At 39.5% G+C, this 4,749-nt stretch overlaps 1 protein-coding gene across 1 annotated transcript; it reads right to left on the bottom strand.

Moving 5' to 3' along the window:
* Positions 1-1,550: 1,550 nt before the first annotated feature.
* Positions 1,551-4,083, bottom strand: LOC109217526 (26S proteasome non-ATPase regulatory subunit 10-like). The gene is made up of 3 exons (XM_019381788.1): positions 3,373-4,083; positions 1,987-2,158; positions 1,551-1,879 (listed from the first exon to the last, which is right to left on the bottom strand). The coding sequence occupies exons 1-3, from the start codon at positions 3,481-3,483 to the stop codon at positions 1,665-1,667; spliced, it is 498 nt and encodes a 165-aa protein (XP_019237333.1). The 5' UTR covers positions 3,484-4,083; the 3' UTR covers positions 1,551-1,664.
* Between the last annotated feature and the right edge of the window lie 666 nt (positions 4,084-4,749).

Raw genomic sequence — 4,749 nt, 5'->3', positions numbered from 1 at the left:
CGAATGAGTTGGGGGGCGAAAATATTAAGCATATGCCACAAAGTGATCTCACGACCAGCAAGCTCCGCAAACTTGAGCAGCATGAGGAACAATTTATACAGGTACGGCGAAAGTTGCGCTGGGCATACCTCGTAAAAGCGGCAGAAATCTACCACCAAGAGAGGGAGAGGAAGCGTGTATCCAACAATAAAGGGGTAGGCGTAGAACGCGCAATACCCCGGGCGGTCAAAATGAACTATGTCGTCCCCCACCGCCGTTAGTATTTCAACGTGGCGAGGGATTCCTCACCTAGCTTTCAATTCTGCTGATCCCCTCCTCGGTTATGACGGAGGGAGCAGGTTCCGGCTCCTCCTCGGCGGGACTGTGGAAATCGCTCCACGCTTTCCCAAGGCAAGGCAAGATCTCAGCCACCGACGGGACCTCTTCATCTTCTACCACTTCTGCTCCTCCAGTGGCCAAAATATCATTTTCCGGCGCCGGAGTTGTGGCAGAGAGGTCAGCGCGAGAAGAATCGCCAGCCATTTGAATCAATTTGATAAAGCAAAAGGACAAAGAAAAGGAAAGATTCCTGGCTAACTGGAGAAAATCAAAAATCCGAGATACCGGGAGGGAAAAAAAAAGGATTCGCAAAGTTCTCTCAAGTAAAGGCAACAAAAAATGTGTCAAATCGAATGGTGCAGTCTTATTTATAAGAGACATAAATTTTCCAAGCACGAAACCCAAGAGTCGCCAATTGAAGTTGATAGGGCATGAAACGGTTCAATCCCCTAGGAACGTGTGTCATAATGGCAGGTAACCATAAACAACGCTTCAAGATAAACGATGCTTTTGTTTCGAAACGGCCGTAATGGTTCAAGGATATCAAAAAGACGCCGTCACATTACTAGAATCTAAAGACCATACCCAAGGGGTAGGTAGTCAGATTTCTCTTAGATATGTAACGATCATAATCTGCCTACCAGGCCCGACAAGAGACGACCCCGGTAGACGGAGGGACTAACTGTATTGGTCAAAATCTGACCGCTGCGGTCGGCCTAACCGAGATCCCGTCCAAGCGACGAGATAGTGGAAGACGACATGGTTTGCTCCAAAACCCCGTACTCACAATACCCGCCATGACAAAGACCGATACTCAGGGAATGACGAAAGCGGACGTGGGGTGAAAGTGTATTGACCCATAGTGAGGGTTCCATAACTATATATAGGGAAGGAATTTTTCATAAAAAGGGAGAGAGGGGGGGGGGGGGGGTCTTTTTCTCTCTCTTCCCTTTCCTCTGTAATCTTCATAGCAAAAGGAAGGCAAAGAAATCTTCCATGGAGGATGAAAAACAGTCATCTCCATCGATTAACAAAAGAAGAAATGACAAATATCAATAAGATTGACCACTCCTATTTCATCTTATGCATTATTTTCTGATTTGTTTATGTATCCGGAGGTTATTATGTTTGACTAAGATTTACCTCTTCATTCTTTTCTGATTGATTTAACCAAAAAGATCTCGATAATTTGGTCAAACAGTAGTCTACTTAGTAACTAGTAATGCACGCAATCGACCAAAAAAAACCATATATTCAAGACTCCAAATCCAACTGTTGCATATCTATGCTATCAACATTTCTTCCTCGTGGAACATGCAACGAATAACAAATGCTACCATTGCACTTCAGCTTCCCGAGCTGTAAGAGGCCTCACCAGATGATGAACCCTCTAGTTGTAGCAGCTTCATCTCCTCGTAAGCCCATTCGAGACCAGGACAATAGTGGAGTGGAGGATTGAACCTGGTATCATGTATGTTATCCGGCAAGAATGCACCATTTTTAATCAAGAATCTGATTGCTTTCCTCTTTCGTTCTTTAGCTGCATGATGGAGTGGAGTCCCTGAAACAAACAAAAAAATTGAAAGAAAATAGGGGTAATGGTGACCAACTTTGATTTTGAAACTGATAATAGGGGAAAAGCTGCTTTACATGAATGTAGGTACTTACATCCACAGACACCCTTAGTTCGTGCGTCAATATCGGCACCTCTCTCAAGCAATTCATCCATAACTCGGAGGTGACCACCCTTAGCAGCAAGATGGAGTGGAGTGACACCAAGTGATTTAGGCCCCCCTGCAGTCACATTTGCATCCATGCCTTCACTAAGAAGTCTCTTGACCTGTTGATAAAACAAAAAGGTTCAAAAGCACGGCAAAAACAATCAGCATAACATAACCAATGGAAAAGCACGGGGAGTATATTGCAATGAGAAGAAAAGGTTCAAAAGGTAGGGATCTCTCGGAAATGCACATGAATAAGAAATTCTTATAGCATAGGTTACTTTATTAAGAGAAAAATGAAACAAATAAAAAAAGGGCAGCCCGGTGCGCAAAGCATCTCGCGTTCACTAGTGAAACAAATAAAATTTAGAAAAAGGAAGCCTGGGAAACAGACAAAGTAAACAAATTGATGCTTACTTCCTTGCTACCCATAGATCACTGCAACACATCCAGGGGTAACACATTACCAATTACATTAAAAGATGAGCTGATAGTAAATTAAAGAAAAAGCTATACTCTTCAATGAGATACTATCACGACCGGAAATCGAGTGTACCTACTGCAACCTACTCATTCCGTCCCAGTTTATGTGATGGTGATCCAAGTTGGAGATTCAGACGAATTATTCTTTGACCATTTCATATGAATATTTTGAATTATTAATTATTGTGGCTTATAGTACTTTTTATGTAGTTTCCAAATATATAAATTTTATTTCGAAAAACTTAAAAGATTCTATGTCCAAATACTCGGTCAAAATTAAGAAGTTTGAATCTCGAAAAGCAAAAAGTATCACATAAATTGGACAGAGGGAGCACTAAAATTTCTTTATCTTAGGGGTTCAATCTTATCCACAATACCTCACAATTTCTAAATTATAATATGTAGTTTCCTCTAGGAAAATGGAATTAAATCAGTGGTTTCCTTCCGCATTTGGAAATACTTCCTACTAATAATGTTTGACATTGAAAATGAGCATGCCAGCATAAGCTGAGGTTTAGCATAACTGATTCTAATTCAGAGAAGTACATAAATTCCAACATTGTATGTTCTTTTTCCCTAAGCTGCCATCTTGGTGAATACTCTATGATAAATGCAGATATACTTCGCTTTTGTCTCTTCTTCTTGCCAAGTTCCTACTATAAAATTAACTAAAAATCCGTAAATAATTAACATGTCCTAGTATTTGTATGTACAAAATAAATCGTCCAGTAGCACAAGCAACAAAAAATAAGCTCATACATCTAACACACAAATAACACTAAACACTATAAAACATAATGAAAGATACAACATAAAAAATAAAAAATAAAATAAAAAGGTAAAAGAGTACCTCTTTCAGATCACCTTTACGAGCAACAATATGAAGAGGAGTCCAACCTCGATCATCCATATCACCTCCACTCATATCCAACCTCCTATACCTCAATCCTCCTCCTTGCATTTTCCTTTCTTCTTATTTTCCCCTTAATTAAACCAAACTCCAAGGTAGAAACCTTTACACGAAATACCAAAAATTCCCTCACAATCAACAAGTTCTAATCTTTCCAATGCAGTTGGTATTATTTTTTCAATTTCGCGAAAAAACCAGAAGAATCTCGAGTAAGTAAGATCCCAAAAAGGTAACAATTTCTTCAAATTTACATGATTGAATGGAAAAAAAAAGAACCAAGAAAAGAAAATATCAAAAAAAGAGGAGGGCTTTAGCGAGAGGAATGATTAGCCAAGTTGTACGGAGCAAAAGGACTCAAACCAGGCCCAAAAACACGAAGATTAATGAGCTTAATCGCATTCACAGGCGAAGACGGAAGGAGGGAAGAGATCATCATACTGAACTTGATAATAGCGGAAACAAACAAATATATTCAAATTCTGGTTGTTACTATTACTGAATTGGAACCAATTTGGAATACGTTTGGTGGTTGCATATGTGTTTTGATGTAAGAATTGTTGTGATTGATTTGTGAGCAAAAGCCAAAAGAGGTTTGAGATTAAACAGAAGCCCTAAATGTTGCAGGGAGTGTTTCGGCACGGATGGCAGAGAATTTGGTAGGATGTATATATATAGTGCTAGGAGGAATTGGGCACCATACGTGTAATGCGTAACAAGTCCATGTTCTATTTTGCCCCAAATAATAGTCTAAGGTTTGATTATTTTTATTAAGAATACGATATGTTAATCCCGTAAATATTTTATTACTAAGATATTATCTCAACTTAGAACAATGAAAAATTAAGAGATACTATTACTTATGAACATATGAATGTGTATAAATTAAATTGGTTATACATGAAATGAAATGTAACAAGAGTTTAACAAGGGTTGTTGTGGAGTGGTAAGTACTCCTTCATCCTTAACCAGATGTCTTGAGTTCGAGCCCCTGGACATGGAATCGCCTTTGTTAGGGAGCGCTTTACCCCCAAATGTGGGACTTTCCGGCGCGAATCCGGATTAGTCGGGCCCCAATGTGGGTACCGAATACCGGGTGAGAAATAAAAAAAAAAAGAGTTTGTGTTTATTGCATTGGATGTAGTCAAGCCAATCCAAGGCCTTGCCCTCAAGTTTTGTATAGGCTCTTAATTATCCGCGCCCAAGGCAAAATTAGACCTTTTCACCTCCGCCTCATCATTCTTCTTCCTCCTCTTAGTTGCAAAGTCAACTTGTTAGATTTGTTGTTATTTTGACAAAGTGATAATTTGAATTTGTTCT

Source organism: Nicotiana attenuata, unplaced genomic scaffold (genome assembly GCF_001879085.1).
Source record: "Nicotiana attenuata strain UT unplaced genomic scaffold, NIATTr2, whole genome shotgun sequence".
Lineage (NCBI taxonomy): Eukaryota > Viridiplantae > Streptophyta > Magnoliopsida > Solanales > Solanaceae > Nicotiana > Nicotiana attenuata.
This window is presented reverse-complemented; position numbering and strand designations above follow the sequence as displayed.

Bases quoted from the DNA above. Each gene is read 5' to 3' on its own strand.
- LOC109217526 (XM_019381788.1), bottom strand. From the start codon at position 3,483: ATGCAAGGAGGAGGATTGAGGTATAGGAGGTTGGATATGAGTGGAGGT. The intron at 2,159-3,372 runs GTACTCTTTTAC...TTTTATCAACAG, and splicing joins GTAAAGGTGATCTGAAAGAG to GTCAAGAGACTTCTTAGTGA. The intron at 1,880-1,986 runs GTAAGTACCTAC...TGTTTGTTTCAG, and splicing joins AACTAAGGGTGTCTGTGGAT to GGACTCCACTCCATCATGCA.